General features: G+C 53.0%; 7 protein-coding genes across 7 annotated transcripts; 3 read left to right on the top strand and 4 right to left on the bottom strand.

The window, feature by feature from the left end:
- Positions 1-662: 662 nt before the first annotated feature.
- PG997_000362 (uncharacterized protein) lies at positions 663-1211 on the bottom strand (the record flags this gene model as incomplete). The annotated part of the gene is made up of 2 exons (XM_066804677.1): positions 663-892; positions 1082-1211. The coding sequence occupies 2 exons, from the start codon at positions 1209-1211 to the stop codon at positions 663-665; spliced, it is 360 nt and encodes a 119-aa protein (XP_066674450.1).
- Positions 1212-2200: 989 nt separating this feature from the next.
- On the bottom strand, positions 2201-3730 carry PG997_000363 (uncharacterized protein; the record flags this gene model as incomplete). The annotated part of the gene is made up of 1 exon (XM_066804678.1): positions 2201-3730. The coding sequence occupies one exon, from the start codon at positions 3728-3730 to the stop codon at positions 2201-2203; it is 1530 nt and encodes a 509-aa protein (XP_066674451.1).
- A 1246-nt stretch (positions 3731-4976) lies between these two features.
- On the top strand, positions 4977-6423 carry PG997_000364 (uncharacterized protein; the record flags this gene model as incomplete). Its single annotated transcript, XM_066804679.1, has 3 exons — positions 4977-5023; positions 5398-5792; positions 5867-6423. The coding sequence occupies 3 exons, from the start codon at positions 4977-4979 to the stop codon at positions 6421-6423; spliced, it is 999 nt and encodes a 332-aa protein (XP_066674452.1).
- Positions 6424-6518: 95 nt separating this feature from the next.
- On the top strand, positions 6519-8288 carry PG997_000365 (uncharacterized protein; the record flags this gene model as incomplete). The annotated part of the gene is made up of 3 exons (XM_066804680.1): positions 6519-6994; positions 7087-7225; positions 7272-8288. 3 exons carry the CDS (start codon positions 6519-6521, stop codon positions 8286-8288), a joined length of 1632 nt encoding a protein of 543 aa, XP_066674453.1.
- A 721-nt stretch (positions 8289-9009) lies between these two features.
- Positions 9010-11428, bottom strand: PG997_000366 (mitochondrial carrier domain-containing protein; the record flags this gene model as incomplete). Its single annotated transcript, XM_066804681.1, has 10 exons — positions 9010-9192; positions 9234-9558; positions 9627-9661; positions 9721-9744; positions 9802-9848; positions 9906-10038; positions 10104-10647; positions 10812-11030; positions 11092-11188; positions 11266-11428. 10 exons carry the CDS (start codon positions 11426-11428, stop codon positions 9010-9012), a joined length of 1770 nt encoding a protein of 589 aa, XP_066674454.1.
- Positions 11429-12426: 998 nt separating this feature from the next.
- PG997_000367 (RNA polymerase II holoenzyme cyclin-like subunit) lies at positions 12427-13474 on the top strand (the record flags this gene model as incomplete). The annotated part of the gene is made up of 2 exons (XM_066804682.1): positions 12427-12585; positions 12650-13474. 2 exons carry the CDS (start codon positions 12427-12429, stop codon positions 13472-13474), a joined length of 984 nt encoding a protein of 327 aa, XP_066674455.1.
- Positions 13475-16346: 2872 nt separating this feature from the next.
- PG997_000368 (uncharacterized protein) lies at positions 16347-17312 on the bottom strand (the record flags this gene model as incomplete). The annotated part of the gene is made up of 1 exon (XM_066804683.1): positions 16347-17312. The coding sequence occupies one exon, from the start codon at positions 17310-17312 to the stop codon at positions 16347-16349; it is 966 nt and encodes a 321-aa protein (XP_066674456.1).
- Positions 17313-18759: the final 1447 nt, after the last annotated feature.

The following is an 18759-nucleotide window of genomic DNA, read 5'->3' on the forward strand; positions in this document are numbered from 1 at the left end:
CACGATATGGTGGGGGCAGCGTTGTCGCCATCAAGGGGATGTCAACCACAATCACCATGCCACAAGTTGTGTCCATATCATTAAAGTCCAGAGCATTACCAACTACTCGTGAACACGCAGTAGCAATCCAGCCTACATCCACTCCGGGTGTAATAAATGTCACGTTTCCACCGATGAAAGATGTTGAACTTGCAAGTACGTCTATAACTGCTTCTCGGGTATATTTACAGTACAGTCTGATCGTGCAGCCAGTAATTAGGGGGAACGAGTTCAAGAACACTTCCATCCCATCTCTCCCTACCGTGCTTTCTGTTCTGTCGAACCAACGTCGTCGTCGAAAGTTCTGAGGGTCAGGCCACGAGTTAGTAGCTTGTTGAGCCTTTCCATCGACTCGCTAATGCGGAGAGTATGTGTCGCAAGCAAAATGTGCTGTACACGCCGCTCTATTTCAACCCCTACCCCCACGTTCGCTCGCGCGAGCAGCATACATGTGACAATTGGCCTCCCCCCACCCGAAACACCAAATACCAATGCAATAAGAAATGCAGAGACATAGACGGAGACAAAAGAGGGGACAATGCAATGCAAAAAATCTTTCAACTTTGTAATATCAAGAGATAAGGAGTTGGAAAGTGATTTTTTTGTGGAAGGCATTGATTGGCTTACAGGCCATCGCGCATGCTGGTGCCGGCCTTGTGCGTCTCCTCGGCCGACTTCTTGGTCTGCTCCTGCAGCTTCGACATGTCCTCCTTGGAGGCGCCGCCGGTGGCGCGGTCGGCCTTGACGGCCTCCTCGCTGTTGGAGGCGAGCTCGGGCTTCCAGTGGCCCTTGCCGTCCTTGTGCTTGTTGAGGAGGTCAGCCTTGTGCTTTTCTTGGTCGTGGCCGTTGCCGTCTGTTGCAGAGGGAGATTTTGTCAGTTCAAATTCTTGAAGGTATGTGGAGGAGAGCTTTTTTCTGTGTGGTTGAGGGGGTGGTCGAGTAGTGGGTGCCATTGGGAGGTTAGGTGGCTCGGAGGGCGGTCCGGGCGAATGGAGGGGAACTCGGGAAGGGGATTGGATGTCGTCAAGAGGCAAACACTTACGTTGGTGGTCCTCCTTGTGCCTCAGGATGGATGTGGTAGCGATTGTTCGCTGGGCGAGCGTTTGCCGGCTGGCAGCTGCGGCGACAGAGCGAGCTGCGGCAGTGGTGTTGAGGAGGACGCGAGAAGCCATTGTGATGTGTGGTGGTGGTGGATTATGATGAGGAGATGGTAGAGTTGAGGAATAAGGTCGTTTGGTATTGGGAGTTTGTCGATTGGGATGTGAGGGTAGAGTAGAAGTGGGTGAGAAGAAGAATGGGATTTTCAATAGGGAAGAAATTTGGTCCAGGAATTCGGGCCAGTCACAGGTGAGCAGAAAGTAAGAGGCAGGAGAGTATTACCCGAGGATGTAGCTATCAATTGCAGATAGAGAGGGAGAGAGGAGCTCTGCCAAATGCATTGTTTTCTCAGCTACTACGTAATCATTGGCTATGTCGTTTGTGACGTCACCATAGCCATCATATTTCCAATGCCGAGAGCTCCCCGTTTCCAAAGAGAGCTTGCCAGCTTGCCCCGTTTTCCCCTTGTGAAAGCAGCTGGCTAATCCCCGCTAGCCCGTCAACTCACATGGAGTGGAGTTGAACTGGTGGGGATGCCGACGAGAGATGCTTATTGAAGAAAAACATCGCAATGTTCTATTTGATACTGACAGCCAGACCCGACGAACGGGTTAGGTTGGCTGGTCGTCGTCCCATACACACAAGACGGGAGATGGAGGGGCTGCATGCAGGCAGTCTACGACATGGGATGAATATGGGATCAATATGATATAAGAACAGCAACGAAGGGGTCAACGCCTCCAGGTGACGAGCAAAAGGAGCCTGGACACATTTTCAAGGCTCAATCACCACGGCAGGCCGTATCGCGAATAACCAATCCATCGTCAGGATGTGTACCGATCTCATGGAGTTGAATGCAGTCAACTTGCAAGCGCCAGTCAGGGCCGGCAACTTCTCATCAGGTTTTTAAAAACGGCCAAAAATGAAAATTGTGCGCCTAGGTACTAGACTGATACCGCTTGCCTTGTCGCCTATATCCTCCCTACTTTTACTATTCACACTCGACCATTACCATTGCGTTATCTCGTGCCCTCCTCATCTTCATCTCTCTGCCACCCAAATCCTACCCATCACTCCTCCTCGTCATCCCAAGCTTCGTCGCTTTCCCATATCGACGGGGGGTTTCCTCCTTATCAAACTCGTGAAGGTCAATTTCACCATCGTCTCCATTTTCAAAGCCTAGCTGATCAATCCACTCCGCAAGTACCATGTCTGTTACCGCTGCATCGTAACAGTTCGTAGGAACGCTTGAACCCTTGTACCAGCCACCTACTCGTCCACGGAGCGGGTTCGTCACTCGCAGCCCGGGCACAGTGGGTATATTAAAGTACAGTAACTGCAGGTCCTCCATGGAGGTTTTGATGAAGTTCCACACCTGGTACCAGGCCGTCCGTATCTCTTCCGGCGGCAAACGCTGCTGCCTCACAGAGAGCGCCCGGTCAACGGTAGCTAGGATCACTCTCTGAATGCGGAGTTGCCGGACCGTAGGCGCCGCTGTGCGCAGGAATTCGATCATGGCGTTGGACGTGGTGTAGAACTCTGCGAGGACCAGAATTTCGAGGCGCGTGAATCGTGCAGATTTGGACAATGTTATGAAGCCCGCTGGTCCCTGATTTTGATATTGTAAGATCAAGGACTTTAGGTGAGGGGTGGTCTCGGCGAATGCACGCATAAAGATGGAATCTGTACCGCCGAGCGATTCCGATGAACGAGGACGGGCACCCTCCGGGTACGAACACAGGGAGATGTAAAGATGCCGACACTTGAGATGCTGGAAAGCCGGGCCCCATTCCGACCAATCGGCTCTGGAAAGGGCAATATACCTGGGGCTGACGATGCCACAATCGCTATCCTGACTGGAGCACAAGTCCAATGTATCAATAGAATACTCGTCATCGTTGACACTAGCGGACCTCCCAACGGCTAAAACCTTTAATAGGGCCATGAATACGAAGGCATGCGCATTGGGCTGTTCTGCAAAGCGAGGCGGCATCGGCAAGTCCTCACCAACCGGGTTTAAACCAATGTTGTTGGTTAATCTCTCCCAGACGCGCCGCCTGGGTATTGTCGGCCGTATAGGGGGATCCCCGTGACATTCCATATCATCAATACGCTTTTGGTAAATATGGACATGCTGCAAATTGGGCAAGCTTGCGATACAGTCGCGCAGGGCATCGTGGAGTTTCTCCGTCGTGACCAACTCGAGGTAGTCCCCCATGGCGTTCTTGTATGCCTGGTACCCCTGCTCGGGCCGCCAGTCGACGCGGTCGGGTCGTTCTACATTACGGAATTCCCTGCATAGGCCCCATTGGTAGTAGCTCAGTAGTAGCCGATTCTCAAAGAGACATGGCCGGATCCAAAGCTTGCGGACGGAGTAGCGGAACGTCGGGTGCTGGCTCACGTCACGCAGCCATTGCAGGTCGTCCTTGGTGACGAAGATCTGAACGTCGGTGAAGAACCGGGCCTTGACCTGGTTCAGCGTCTTGGCCGCAAGATCTCGGCAGACCAGACGCAGGGCGAGGAGGCTGGCTTCGTCGCCCCATTGGCAGGTCAAATCGACGAGCTCTGGCGTGAGGTCGAGAAGAGATGGCATTGCTTCGGGGAACGGCTGAGAGATCGAGAAGATGGGTGTGGGGGTGTTGTGTGAATGAGTTGGACTGTCAGATCTGACGGAGAGGGGGAGGGTTGTCCGCTACTTTAATGAGTCCTTCAACCGGGCTGGACCCAACATCGTGGCTGCAGGTTTGACATGGATCAAATCACCAATCAAGTTGGTTCGATTCAGGGTGCGATTGAGGACATGCGGTTGGGCAAGCAAACAAGTGACAGGTACTCAGCCAACCTACTGAAAGACGCTTAGAAATGAAGTAAGTATACTGCCCATCAAATACATCTCAATGTACATGGTCCCCCGCTGGAGCCAACTTGCATGACGGCAATAGCTGCGGATTGGGGTCAGAGTGCAATATCTAGGTGCAAAGTTCACTCGTTCTGGATGATCGCCCGGCTACTTGCATGTATGCATATACGGTCGGCGGTGACGGGTGGGGGCCAAATGCCCAGTCGGTCCAGTATTCAAGGTGCCCGCCTTACACCAGACAGATTTGCGGATGGATCTCCGATGAACATGCCAGCAAGCCGAGATCCGCCGAGCGACAGCCACCACACTTGACAGCTGCGTGACATCTAACCGATGTGAGTGATCATATCAACATATTGTGGCATCCATACGAAGGCCTAACCTAGAACAGGCGTCGAATCAATCAATTAAGGCAGCTGGTCTTCATTCGTCCAGATTGAGCGCTAGTGAGTCTCATGGGCAGCTGCAGCGTTGAGTGAACATTGGCAGGCTGGAGAAGCGAAAGCTATCCAAAGAGGCTTAGCGCGGTCCTCGTACGGCAGGGGTGTTCAGATCAGCAGCCCCCAGACGCCCCACTTCAGCTGGTTGCGGCTCAAAAGCGTTAGCTGTAAATTCCCGTACTGTCATTTGGCCTGAGCGTTTCTCTAAACCTCCCAACTCCAATTAGCATGGCTGGCGCTTGCCCGATTTTGTAACCTCATCCTCAACCGTCACTCTTTTGCCTGCCTCAACTCCCGCGCACCCAGCTCACGCAAGGCTCAAACTCCATCAACTAAACGCGCGCAGCAAGCAGGAGCCGTAATAATTAATATGTAGGTGTATTTCGCTTATTGTCTGCGATTGCGCAGCTTGGGTTTGGTGGCGTTTTGGGCAAAGATGTGGTGGCCCCTGAGCGACGGGTTGAGCGGCGGCTATTCCACTCCTCCCCTTCCGGACCAGAATGGAATAACCGCAACACATTCTGGAAGGCGCGACACCCATGGCCAGCAAGACGCGCTTGCTTGCCCCAACGGCTGCCTCGGTTTAGTAACCAGCCCAACGCTGCTGCTCTGGGCCCTTCCTTCTTATTCCAATCTTTCGACCAGTCCGACTCAACTCAGACCAACCCATCTTCACTTCACTTTCCCAGTTCACTCACAACCAAGTTATACTTGCAAGCACTTTCCATCACAGACACACACTCACACACAAAACCATACCACTTGCCATCACACACATCAAGCACCACTTGTTCCTTCTCATTCACACTATTGCATACTGCACACTGCACACTGCACACTGCACACTGCACACTGCACACTGCACACTGCACACTGCACACTGCACACTGCACACTGCACACTGCACACTGCACACTGCACACTGCACACTGCACACTGCACACTGCACACTGCACACAGCGCCTTCCACATACCAAACAACCAACTAGTTCTGACACCATGGAACAGCACCTGCAACCTCCCCATCCCTCCTCGCGGGAAGCCCGGGAAGCGTCCGCGCTACTCGCTGTCTGCCCTTGAGTGGGACAACGAGCGTAACGTGAACGACCGCCTGCACACCCGTGGTTGCGACGAATGCTCGGCCACTCTCAGGCGACACCAGAGAGCCCAGGAGGAACACGTCAAAGAGAGAGTAGACGCAGCTAGGAAGCTGCACAGCTCCAAGGACGCCAACCACCGCGCGTCGTGTACCTACTGCCGAATTATCTGGGAAGTACAGACGCACCGCAAAGAGAAGGAAGCCCACCAGGAGGCTATCGAAGTACGCTACGAAACTCAGGAGAGCGAGCCATACGGTAAGTCCAAACTGTTATCCCACTACACGGCATCGCCGTTATCCGATATACATGATTACTAACTCTGCTTTTAGCTCCAAGCAACAAATTTCGACGCGGTCGTTCACCCAGAGTGAGATTTTCTAACAGAGATAAGATCCGGATTATATCCGCTCTTGGAGACCCAATTCTTGAGGAGGAGACTTCCCACTTCTCTACCGCCAAAGTCTCGGACGCGCTCAGCACGACTACCTACTACCGTCGCAAGCGGATCTACAGACGTGCCAGACTAGCCGGATTGAAACTGGGAGCCGTGGTTTCAAAGGCAAAGTACAGTGATCTCCAGCCGAACACGGTTACCGTCCCGCCGCCTGTCGCCAACATCTCGGAATTGAACAGTCTCAAGAGGTCTATCTACTTCCGCCGCCAGAAAGTGTACAGGCGTGCCAGACTTGCCGGACTGAAACCGAAAGCCGAGCCTTCAAAAGAAGAGCACCGTGATCCCGAGCCGGACACGGCTACTACCCTGCCTACCCTGCCACCTGCCACTAAACGCCATACTACGTCCAATATTCCCAAATTACGCTCAAAGAGGAAGAGGGCGCTCAGTGATCCCGTGCAAGAAGACGTCAAGTTTACTGAGGCCCCTTGAACTTGAACATCCCCACTATTCCCGGCCAATTCACCCCAGGACCACTATTCATTCGAGATCATCCTGAGGACGGCGACAATCACACTTCACCCGCTATGAGCCTCCTCGGTGCATTCTCAGACCTTGCGGGCAAGGTAATCTGGACCGCCGCTTCGACCATTGGTCGTCAATTCGGCTACATACCCACGAACAATGCCGGTCAGCAGATCGTTCCCGATGAAGCACGTCAGTCCCCTAAGCGTCGACGAATAGACGATACTTCTACACCTGCCCTTTCTATTGCACAAGTTGGGGCGAATTCAGAGAACGAACACATAGGATTCTCTTCCCAATTGAACGAGAACATGGCAAATACCGGCGAAAGGCCGATCGCTAAAACCTACCCATCTATCCTCGCACGACCTCGTATATCCTCGTCTGCTTCCAACGCTGCCAAACGAGCCCTCCACCGCTACCCTCCTCGCACCGTCATGGATTCCCCGGAGACGTGTTACGGAAACCCAGGGCAAGGATTCTTCGGAACCTTCTACCGACGACTCTTCAGACCACAGTTCAGAACAAACCATGCCAGGTAGTTGGATATCAGAACCGAGCGAACAGAGTTCAACACAGTTGTCAGGTCTATCCAAAGAGACCACCGACAACCAAAACCCCACGAAACAGGATCCCTACCTGCTCAACACTAGACCACCACCAAGATCTGATGCCTTCTACACACGGTCCTCGACACAAGTTCGAGGCGGCTGGGCCAAGAAGCTCCACTTCCAGCGGTCTTCGACCGAGCTCTCTGATCAAACCTCAAGTTCGACGTCGACTGGCCCGAGCAGCTCAAAAGCACTACCGCCCAGAATGGAGGGATCAGCACTACCAGCAGATCCGACCCGGAACCTAAATTTAAGACACGCGTCGACTTCTTCGAACATGACGAAGATTTACTCGTTCCCGGATTGCAGAAACTGGGCTTGAACGACTTGAAAAGCCAGGAGCTCACATCGCAGAGAGAGGAGCGCCAACGCCGGGTAAAGGAAGCGCGCATTGCAGCGGAGAAAGCAAAGGAAGAAGCAAGACTCCGTCAGGAGGCAGAGAAATGGAATGCCCAACTCAGAGGTCTTGGGCTGCGCAAACCCAAGCGGAATTGGATCACGGATCTTAGCGAAGAATGGGAGCAGAGAGTGGCGGAGTCGATGAAGAAATCCAACATCACCTGCTCTCCTCCAGAAGCCGTCACCATGACCCCGAGAGACTTCAACAGGATGATTCCAGATGGTCAATGGTTGAACGACAGCTGCGTCCAGGCCGCCTTGACCGAGCTAGCAACCGCCGTCAACAAATCTGCCGGTCTGGTGTTGAAACAAGATACACCAAAGTGCGTTGCTCTGGGCACTTTCTTCTGGACCACTTTACGCGATAAGGGGCCAGAAAACAAGGAGAGAATGATGAAACGTACTTGGGGTATGACACCACTGAACTTCCTCGACATTGAAACAATCATCATGCCCATCAACGAAAGCAGTCACTGGACATTTATCTTGATCCGCCCACAGCGCCGCGAGGTTGCTTATATCGATTCGTTTGGCGGAAAGGGCGAGCAGAAAGTCTTCAAGGCCCTGGGGTTCATTGAGGTGTTTCTGGGGCCAGCTAGATGGAAGTCCAATGAATGGAACGTTCTCGATGACTTACACGTACCCAGTCAACACAACGGCTATGATTGCGGAATGTTCGTCATCACCAATTCCATATTCATTGCCCTCGGTCTCGATCCGAATACTTATAGTGAGGCTGAATTACCCCTGCAAAGGAGGCGAATTGCAGCAGTGCTCTTGAATGGCGGCTTCAAGGGCGACTTCAGCTTGGAGAATCTATGAGGAGAGGACATGGAAAGCGGGTTACCGCTTCGGTTCTGGCGTTTTGGATTGGCTTGCACATTTGCAGCTGGGCGTATAGGCGGAATTATTCTGAATACCTTGGAGATTTGGTAATACTCCGAGCATTGATGCGACATATATATATGGAGTTGGGCGTTTTTCTTTTCTTCTCGGGGGACACGAGAACGAGGCATATCATAGAGGGTACATACGTGTTCTTGCCCAGAGTCGATTACCATGGGGCATTATTATGAATCGGTGCAAAGCATACGATTATGGTGTTTGCTGGTGACTATCTCAGCAACAGGTATTGGTAGCATCAAAACCATCAATCAACTGCCTTTAATTTCTATGTCTTCAAGTATTGTGACTCAGTGTGATTTTCGTGCCTGCATTCTGAAGACTCTATAACTACCTGTAACCTTGTAGAATACTTGAATCACGGAAGTTGCAAGTTCAACAGAAACGGCGCATGCATGCATGGGCACAGTTAAGTGCATGTCAAAAGGGTATCTTCAATTCAGAGTACCTGCTGCGATCTCATCTTGTGCGCAAAAAGAAAAGGCAAATATCAAATCCATTTCCAGTAGTAAGCAACGCCGACCAATGCAAAAATGTGTTGTAACTTTCTTTCATCTTGCTCATCTTGCTCTTTCTTTGTTAGGTTGAGTTGTGCGACAGCCAAGAAATCTATACTTTTGACTGTATGCTGGTGCAGGTGCTAGTGCAAGTTCATGAGGATCTTGGCCTTTTCGTAGACGATCCAGGTGATGCTGAGGGCGGGTCCGACCTTGAGCAGGTTGGGCGTGAGGCCCTTGTACAGGCCTCGGAGGCCCTCGTGCTGCCACGTCCGGCGCGCCACGTCTACTATGCCCGTGTAGCGCGCGGGGTGCATCGTGGTGCCCTGGGTCTGCAGTCGGGTGCGGAGGACGTTCAGGGGTAGACCGCGGTGGCTCCGAACGCGCCCGAGAAGCCGCCCATGAAGCCCGTCATGAGAGCGCCTGGGTGGAAGTCTTCCTCGTGCACGCCGTTGCGCTTGGCCGCGTACCGGACGTAGCGCTCCTTGAGGAACTCGAACGTGAACATGTCAAGCGCAGAGTAGGGGAACATGCCGACAAGTCCCATGGTCACTCCACGATAGGGGGCAGTTTTACCGTCGGCCCACATCTTGCGCCAGGTCCGCAATAGCAGCGTCCGACCTCGCTCGCCATCGCGGACGTATTCGGATTGAAGTCGGAACTTCAGAGTATCCAGGGGGTATACGCAAAGTCTAGATGTTGTTAGTAAGCCACATCCCTATAATTGCGCTGGGGCTGGGGCTGGTGCGATAAGACGTACTGTGCAGTCATGCCAGCCACACCGCCTGCGATGAACTTGCTCCACGGATTGATATGAAGCGAATCACCATGCCCTCCAAATTAGCCAAGGCCACCTTGGCAGCTTCGTATGTGCCGAACTGGAGGCGAAATTAGCAAGGTATGCTGATAAAGCCAAGTGATCATCTGATACATACTCTGATGGCAGTTTCCGGCATGATCTTGATGACGTTCAGGCCATTTCCTGAGAATTGGTCAGCAATGAAGATCAGAGGCTAGTTCGTCGGCCCTTGATACATACCAGCCCATAAGCCTCTCAGTCCGCCTTCTCTATAGAGCTCCGAAAAGGCTCTGGTGAGAGAGCGATTGAAGTTCTTGACAGCAGCTACTGGTTGACCCTTCTGTGCAGCCTCGACGGCGGCGCGGGTACTCGACTTGGTGTTAATGAGCAGGTACACTTTCAAACGATCGAGTGGCGCAGTCGCGGTACGGGAGATACTCCCGCAGCCGCGCCAGCCATATAGTAGCCTAATCCCGGTAGGTAGTTCATCAGCCCAAATTCTTCTTCGCTGTCGTCCTCGGTTATTTCCGGAATAAGTTCCCAGGATTCGTCGACATCAGCTGCGTGTTGTGATGTTGGGGCATGAGCGTGCGCAACAGCACGATTGACTGTTGTAGACATGGCTGCCGAAATATGACCGTGATGACTTGTGGTGCCAGCCTGGTGGGATTCGGTGGCAGAATGGGCGTTATGTGTCGGAGAATCATCCTGGGAAAGGTGTATCGACGATTGCGAAGAAGAGTGTGGTGAGTCTGTGGGTGGCCGAACAGACTTTGGCGCATCCGGGGGTGAGGCCAGTCTTATAATTGAACCGAAGAGAGCTTCAATAAGGAAGTTGAACTTCGTACCTATACCTGAAAGAGTCTCATCACTAATGACTGAATCACCCTCGGAATTGAGCACCACCACGTCTGAGTAGAAAGTGAACACAGCGCCCAGAGTCGTGCTAGACGGATTGTTGGGCATGAAAAGCAAAAAGTCGCTGTATAGCAAGCACATCATCAGCTGATAATCACCAGAGGAATGGGGCAAATGCAACAAGTCGAAGCGGCCGTGAGCCCCAGGGCCGGCACTCTTTCAAACATGCTCAAGGGCCATAATAAGGCCGATTGTTGGGAAAAGACAACAACCACCACCAAGACTTACCGCCACTCATCGAAGCTGATGTAGCCGTCCTTGTTCAAGTCCACGTCCTCGAAGAAGGCGTGGAGTCTGCGCGACGGCACAGCCAGACCCGCATGTTGGAAGGCAATTTGTAACTCGTCCTTATCGAGTCTACCGTCGTTGTCACGATCTATCGATTTAAAGAGCAGGTATAGCTGGCGCTCGGTTGCTTGCATAAAGGTCCGGAATTCTATTGCGGCACTCCCAGATGTCAGTCATAGGGGAACAGCAGCGGGAGAAGAAGTGGGTACGGGCACGCGACAGGACGGAAGCTTCACCTTCGTACTGGATCTTGCCGTCGCCATTGGCGTCGACAAGCTTGGTCATCTTCTTGAGCAGGTCGTCTGCATTTTTCAAAGCTGGAGAGAGAGAAAAAGGAGGGTGTCAGCGACACTATATCGTCATGCAAGCCCGCGGGGGAGATGATAACGCATACGGTGATCGATCTTGCGCAGGCCGCGCTGCAGCCCCTTCCAGTCCAGCTCCCCCTTGGATTGGTAGTCCAGCTTCTTCCACAATTGCTCCAGGCGAGCGTCGCGCTGGTTCTGAGATTCCTCCATGGTCAATCCCACTTCTGTGATCGCATCCGAAGCCTTCATGATTGGCCTGTGTGGGAGGCGCGTCATCGGTGGGTTGTCTTGTTCGGGGGCGATCGCAGGACACAGTTGTCGCGTATTGTTACGGATAAGGCATGGCGCAGAGGAAGCAGTGTGGATGTGGGTATTGGCGGGCGGGCGGAAGGTCGACGTCTTGACTTGGACTTGCTTGCAAAGGGCGCTGTCTTCATCACCCTCGAGGCCGACAGAGAGGGAGTGAGTGAGCTGTCAATCGGCGTGTCGCGGGGTCGGAGAGATCTCCAAAGCATCCAATTTTCACATCCAGACGCAGGCTGGTTGGGTTCAAGCTTCAATAGAGGAGAGAAGGGTTGCTGCTCGGCAAAGGCGTCCAAGACTACCAAGACTACCAAGTCTACAGGGATCCGGTTGCTGGCCGAGCTGACGGCTTGCCGGGAAAATCCATTGAGATTGGCGTCACTTGGGGCTCACTTCAGAAGCTTGGGGACGCCAGCCGCTAGCAACAGCACTAAACCTCGCTAGATGGCGCTATAATGCGCTATACCGAATGCGGCTACCGCCGGCTCAGCTGTCCGCCGTGCACGGTCGCGACTGCTGGCACTGTTCCTGTCGCTGTTTCTGTCGCGCTGATACACCAATCCTTCACAGTACTACCAAAAATAGATAACGTTGCACTGCTCCCGCTTCTGAAGCTCGGTCTTGTGTCATCAGGAATCCGTCACCCTTTCACTGGCCAGCCCAGCCAGCCTTATCTCCGCCCGTCCCTTGTCTGCTGCTGGTCTGGTTCTGCCCTCCCTTTGTACCCCTTCCTCGGATGCCGTCCTCCAGCTCCAGCTCCAGCTCCCCTCAATCCAGCCTCGTCCTGCATGCAAGCTTGTCGAGGAAATTGGGGTAAAATAGTTGTCGGCTCGGATGAACAGCATGACGCTCCCTTGGCTGTTCTCTGAACATCCTCACTCGAGCAGCTGAGCTGCTTGGGGTTCCTGTATTTGCCGTCCCAAAAACCCGTTTCCTTGCCCACCATGGCAGCCAGTTTCTGGGAGTCGACCCAGCGTCGCTACTGGATGTTCTCTAAAGAGGAACTGGCCCAGATGCGCGAGAAGCTGTGCGACGAGGACCCGAAACTGGTACAGAGTTATCCCTTCCCGACTGGAAATATCTGTACATCTACTTCAATCAACGTAAGACTTCTCTCCCATTGGCCACCGGGTCTACCCCGGGAACCGCCCCCGAGAACTAACAGAGTATCTAGAAATTGCGCGCCTCGGAAAGAGGCTCAGCGTCCGACAGCAAGTCATCGCCACGGCCCAGCTCTACATCAAACGATTCTACTGCAAGGTCGAGATCCGGCGGACGAACCCCTACCTCGTAATCACGACGGCGCTATACTTGGCCTGTAAGATGGAGGAGTCACCGCAGCACATTAGGCTTGTCGCTACGGAGGCACGCTCCTCTGGCCAGATTTCCTCAGTCTTGATACGTCCCGGTTGGGGGGAGTGCGAGTTCTTCCTCATCTCCGAGATGAACTCGCAGCTCATCATCCACCAGCCCTACCGCACCCTCGCCACCTTGCAGTCCGACTTCTACCTCACCCAGGACGAGATCAACCTCTCCTGGTCCATCATCAACGACCACTACGTCACCGACCTGCCGCTCCTCTACCCGCCGCACATCGTCGCCCTCACCGCCATCCTTCTCTCGCTCGTCCTGCGCCCCAACTCGATGACGGGCGCCTCCGCTGCGAACAATATCGCGGCCGCGGGCGCCGCGCTGGCCCAGGCTCAGGTCGGGCGGGGAGGCATGGGAGGAAGTGGCACCGGTGTCAGCAGCGGGCAGACCACGCCGGGAGCACCTAGTACGACAGACAAAGACAAGCAGCAAGAAGTTCGGTTCGGCAAGGTCCAACGATTCGCGGCCTTTGTGGCCGAGAGCCAAGTCGATATCGAGGCCATGGTCGACTGCACGCAAGAGATGATTTCGTTTTATGAGGTTCACGAGCAGTACAACGATAAAGCAACAAGAGATCAGATTAACCGTTTTATCAAAGCCAGAGGCCTAGACAAGGCCTAAAAATGGCTGGTTGCGACACGAATGCAACATATATCTGGCTGAATTAGCAACTAACATAATTGCTGCGGGCTTGTTATCCACGAAGAGGACTAGCTTGCCGTCGGTAGATTGTGTTAGATTTATCAATTAAACTATATTGTAGAGTAGGTACTGTGGATAAACATGCTCTGGCGCCTTGGTGGCATTGATTTATACTGAGCTGGTCGCTAATACTGGTTGCACTGAGCTCGTTGAAATTTGTATGTCTCAAATTTGGTTGCCGATTGAATTAAGCTTAATTGAAGTCCAAGCTCCCTTTTCAAAATTTCTACCCTATGTTCCCACGAAAGGAAACACGCATATGGGTGGTGTATGTCGCCCATCGCCCATGGCCGCATACACAAACAACAGTGACTCTCAGTCTCAAGATGTTTGGATGATTGCATGATGCCAAGTGCTGTCCATAATCTGTCATAGGAGCATAAAATCTCAAGCAATTACATAAGCACTGTCTTGGTGGCTCAGTTGGTTAGAGCGTTGGTCTCATATTTCAATATGACTGAATTAAAAGTTCAGATATCCAAAGGTCGAGAGTTCGAGTCTCCCCCAGGACATTTTCTTTTGTTCTTTTTGCCAAATATCTCCGTTTGTCGCTTCGAGTTTCGTTCTTGATCTTTTTCTTAGTATTGTATTGGAACGATAGATGTTGGACGGGCTGGCGGCTCGCTGGTGGCTGCCTGCATGACTGTAAATCCCCTACGCGGCGATGTCTAGAGAGTCAAGTCTCACACGACCTCGAAACTAGAATGGACACCAATATCTCCGGCCGGTACAGTAGACCGGCGACGAGGCTAAGCGATGGTTGTTTACTAGCGCCGCGACGGGGCAGAATATTCGTGACTAGAAATCGGGGATAGCTTCAGTGTTGCTCGGTTTGTCGCGGCTCTACCTATAACATCCACCGCTGCGTCTAACTGAATATTCGGTAATTGACCAATTCAAACAAAAACTTTGATACAGGAGTAGCTTCCGCTATCGGCACAAGGCAGCTATTGCTGCCCTTCGGTCCCCTCCGAGACTGCTCGGAACGATTGCAGAGTAGTATGTCTGTGCTAGTTCAACCGATTGGTGAAGTCCATGCGAGAAGTTGGGTCACGAACTCGCTGTAGCCTCCGAAGGCAAACCAGTGGGGGAGTCGAACCAACCCATAGGATGAGGGTATGTGGGAAGCGAAACACTGCTGCCTACCTGCCTATATGCAAGGTGGGTTGATTCGGCATGGGAGCCTATTTGCTGTTAGAGTGACTTCAGGGGTGGATAGGGACTCACTTCATCTGTGTAAAGGGTAGGTCAAATAACCAACACCGTCTCTGAAATGCACGAGACTCGGAGGCTTACCGTATCAGCAGCGTTCAAACGGCCTAGGGATCGTTAACATAACACATGTTACGGGAGCAAGATCAGATCAGATGAATGTCGTAATGACATGGCCTGCAGAGGCCACTTCTATTGGTCTATAGCAAATTCCAAGTATCGCCCAAGGTATTTCCCGTCGAAGAGACCGTATCGCACGTCTTTTCATAATAACCATCATCTCAATACCCGTCCAGTCCCAGTCCCTTGCGCCCCATCAATAGTAACCCGTTCCTCTTTCCCATAGAAAACCATATAGTCTGCCGCGATGTGATGAGGATTGCTCATCATCTGACACGGGCGAAGGGTATCTACAATAAATGTTGTCGCTCCGTATACTCCAAAATACACAAAGTCCCAAAAGATACACACACGACATATGAGATATAATGTACAACGCCAGAACAAAAGAAAAGAGACACACGAGGCTCCAAGGCAAGAGCCAAGGCTGAAGCCGGACCTCCGGCTAGAGGCAGAGTCTGTGGCCAGAAGAGTTCACCGGTAGCGAGGAGAATTGCCGGGAAAGCACCGTTGATGAACCAGCGAGTTGTCTGACAAATAAGGAAAACGCAAAAGGAAAGTACAAGCAAGCAATAACGCCGAAGGCAATAAAGTCAAGCTGCATGCATGTAGGTAGGTAGCCTTGAGGCAGGCTGTAAACAACAATACAGCCTCAACCTGGCTGTAGGCATTCTTGACTGCCTCTCGCCGCGCGGCGGTGTGTCCTTGGGGATAGATATTGGAGTGCATGCAGTGCGCACCACCACCCGAGATATGCATGTCATCCCGTATCCCCTAAAAGAGGACAGCAAGTATGCCTCGTCCGAATCGGGGTGTGGTGGGTAAGCAAGGGTTGGCCCGAGTGAGACACGTTGTCATGCACCATGCCAGATGTTGTCAAACCGATGAGGCAGGATGGCATTGCACAACACTTCCTCCAACACCAAGAAGAGAAGAGTGTCGGTGAAGGCGGGGTGGACAAAGCCACTCATTGTAACGGTAGAGTGGCGGATGGAGGGGATTTGGAGTACTCCATCATGGGTGGTACAGCAGGAGGTAGAAACAATACATGATGGTGGCATACATGAATGAAAGTGCGGTCAAGGGGGGGAAACGCCCAAGGCTGGTGTTCTGGAAAGATGTTTGCAGAAACCGTTCAATTGCCGAGTTTGGTAGGAAACAACGACATGGAATTGCCGGCGAACAGCGATGGCACGGTCGCTGCGGCGGGCCGGGACGCGGGTAGTAGTAAGGTTAAATATGTAGCTGATGGGAACCTGGTCTTCGGGTGTCGTCGTGGCGGTAAACATGGCGCTGTCAAAGGACGGCTGCCTGCGTCTCGAGCGGGGAAAAACGCGGGGCTGCTGCCAGGGGCTCCTCGCTCTCACCCTCCAGGGATAGCCAACCCGGTTGCGTGCAGTATTGATTCCACCGGCCGTCCGCTTTCGAAACAACGTAGAGTATGTCAAGAATGATACATTTAGTGCTTTGGCCTTCTATGCTCATGACGCCTGGTATCTGGTGCTGGCGGCTGTGGCAGAGGATGAGCTACGTAGTTGCCAGTTGGCTCTTGGTAGCTACTAGTTGATGACCTTGAATCTGGAACGGTTCTGGGCATGTTCGACTCCCTGGCGGGCTGCAGTTGATTGTAAGAAACAGTGCCCATGGTGCTTGCTGTATAGTTGTCGTAAGAGAGCGCACTGTATTGACCAGAATATGACACGGGTGGCCGTCTCGAGACAACATCATCGACAGGCTGTACAGGCTGTTCCTCAATGTATGGCGGCTTTGAAGTGGAACTCATGCTGCGGCGTCGGCCATGAGACGACGACTTGGATGACGGTTTAGGTTCGTCCTTTGGCGGCTTGATGCGGTCTTTCATGTTGTCCATGTTTGGGCTCTGGTGCTTGCTCTCCCGCCTGCTCCTGGTCCTGTGAGGTAGACCTTCCCCGAGGCCACCACTCATCGCGAAGTCAGAATCAGATGTGACGCTGGTGGTGGTGCCTAGTCGACGTTTGAGGTTGTAGTTATCGGTAGTCAGCTTCTCGTTTTCAGACGAGAGCTGTTCGTTGCTGACTTCCAGAGCGTTGACGCGGGCCTGGAGTTGAGACTCGCGGGCCTGAAGAGCAGAGTTCTCGTCGCATAGTTTGGCATAGTCCTTCTCGTAGCCTCTTCGGTCACTGTGGAGCTGTTTGTTGGCGGCTAACAGCTCATTGTACTTTTCTTTGACTTGGAGGATTTCATCGTCCTTGGCTCGGAGGGCTTCTTGGAGTGCACGTGGGCTGCGGCGCTGGCGCTCAATGTCTTCTGCTGTGAATCTTCGATCAGGTCTCCCTCCCGTACTAGCCTGTTCACTTGACAACGAACCAACTCCCGAGTCGTGATCATGACGACCTTTATGTCCCGGCCTGGAGCCGTCGCTGTATTTTACGCTCTTGCTGGACATCCTTGCTGGTGGTAGACCAATAAGGTCAGGATGCTAATGTGTTGTGTGGTGATTCGGTATAGCAGTTGGAGGCAGCTGCACCGCTACCCAACGAAACGGGCGATGTGCTATAGCAGGGCGTAAGTGCAGCGCTGAAGGGCGAATGGAAGTGGGCAGTGGTAGGGAACAACGTGGTGAGGCTGTAGGCAGATACAAGTAAGGGCTAGAGTGTTCACCGAAGAAGAGCTGAAGCCTGATCAGGTTTGGGGTAAGTGGTGGTGGGCGGGCACGAGTATAAGTATAAGTGACAGGCCCCGAAGAATTGCGCAACTGAGCAGTGTGTTTATCTGCGCGAACAACTCGTTGACGAAGAATCCGAATGAATTTAAAAGAATGAAAGAGGGAGTCGCTACACAAGCCGGATGCGCGGTCTCAATGGGACTTTTGTTGTTCGACTCCTTGGACGAGGAAGGGGGCACTGCTGCCTTCGAGGTCTCAAAGGGAAGAAGGATTCAAGCTATTCCCACCTCAACCGCCATCATCCAGCTGGGTGAGTAAGTAGGTAGGCAGGCAGGCAGGCAGGACAAATGGATGTATCCAGGTGAATGCAGGTATGTACCTGTACCGGCCAGGATCCGCTACTGTACAGCCAGTCAGGCTGCCTCTGACTGGGCTGTAGATTTCCATTTAGGCAGGATGCGGCCAAGTCCCGAGGAGGAACCCTGGGCAGAGAAATCAGCCTCACGGCCGTCACAAAGAGCAGGGCAGGATAGGACAGGGGTCGGGGTAGCAGGGCACTGGCAGGGGTGCAGGGAGGCAGAGCCAAGCCCTCCTCTTCCCAGGTTTCTGGCTGACAACGGAGAATTGCAAGTTCGCGCTTGCGAAGTTGTCATGTTTCGTTTGGGTTGGCATCTGAAAGCCAGACGGGAAAAGGAGGATTCTGTGTCACTGGAACTTTTGCAACAACACAGCGCAAGCACGAGGTGGTGTGACGGAGGACGAAAGCCTTTTTCTCCAAAGTCTCTTACGACATTTGTCCCCTCCAAGTTTTCCATTTGGGGGATCCAGTTTCCAGAACTTCACCGAAAAAGCCACGTCCCAATGTGCCTTGCGCGTGGTTGGTCGCCTGACCTCGCAGCGAGTTCAGAGGGGAAAAGAAGCGTGGTTCTGGCCCCCGATGTGGTTCGCCCGTAGTTCGCAGTATGCATGAGTCGCTGCGCTGCGAGCAACTACCGGTTGCATACAAATCGCAGGTGATGGGAGGGGGGAGGGAAGAGCCGGCGAGCATGGAGGAAATCGGAATGCGCATCTTGCGCGCATCGCATAGCGTAGCGTAGCATAGCAACGCAGCAGGCGTGTTGCGCATTCGCGCGTTGATGGGCGCCCAGCCTGTCAACAACGCATTGGCGCAAGCAGGTAACAGTTTGGCTTGAGGAGCAGAAGACAATCGCCAATGAGGGTGTCCTGC

This window comes from Apiospora hydei (genome assembly GCF_038363865.1).
Source record: "Apiospora hydei strain CBS 114990 chromosome Unknown utg000002l_segment0_segment0, whole genome shotgun sequence".
NCBI lineage: Eukaryota > Fungi > Ascomycota > Sordariomycetes > Amphisphaeriales > Apiosporaceae > Apiospora > Apiospora hydei.